General features: G+C 54.4%; 1 protein-coding gene across 1 annotated transcript in view; it reads left to right on the top strand.

Moving 5' to 3' along the window:
• Positions 1-171, top strand: part of ETH_00040680 (uncharacterized protein) — a gene marked incomplete at both ends in the record, with an annotated part of 2,159 nt that extends 1,988 nt beyond the window's left edge. Inside the window, one exon of the mRNA XM_013375251.1 lies at positions 135-171. Within this exon, the coding sequence (XP_013230705.1) occupies positions 135-171 (37 nt within the window). The remainder of the gene's footprint in view (positions 1-134) is intronic.
• Positions 172-432: the final 261 nt, after the last annotated feature.

Genomic DNA, 432 nt, shown 5'->3' with positions numbered 1-432 from the left:
TTGCTGCTGCTGCTGTTGCTGCTGCCGCTGTTGCTGCTGCTGCTGAATTTTGTTCTTGCACAGTTCACTGAACTCCCCAGCTAAGCTGGGGTTTAGGGTTTAGGGTTTAGGGTTTAGGGTTTGTGTGTTCGCAGCTGCCCACCCCGCCTCGCCCAGTGGAGCGGCGAGTAGGCTTGCGGCGCCAGCTGCTGCAGCAGGTGCAGCAGCAGCAGCAGCAACAGCAGCAGCAGCAGTATCCTTTTCCCCTTTACTCTAGAAGATATACTGAAGGGGGCTATCATTATGCGTTTGATATTTGGTCATGGGACGATGTGGTGGAGGCGCTGCAGTACTTCAACGTAAACCCTAAACCCTAAACCCTAAACCCTAAACCCTAATTGCGGGAGGAGTGCGCATACATGTTGGGGAGCAGCAGCAGCGCGCTACAGTGTT

The sequence above is a fragment of the Eimeria tenella genome, genomic scaffold (assembly GCF_000499545.2).
Source record: "Eimeria tenella Houghton genomic scaffold, Eth_scaff2604, whole genome shotgun sequence".
NCBI lineage: Eukaryota > Apicomplexa > Conoidasida > Eucoccidiorida > Eimeriidae > Eimeria > Eimeria tenella.
This window is presented reverse-complemented; position numbering and strand designations above follow the sequence as displayed.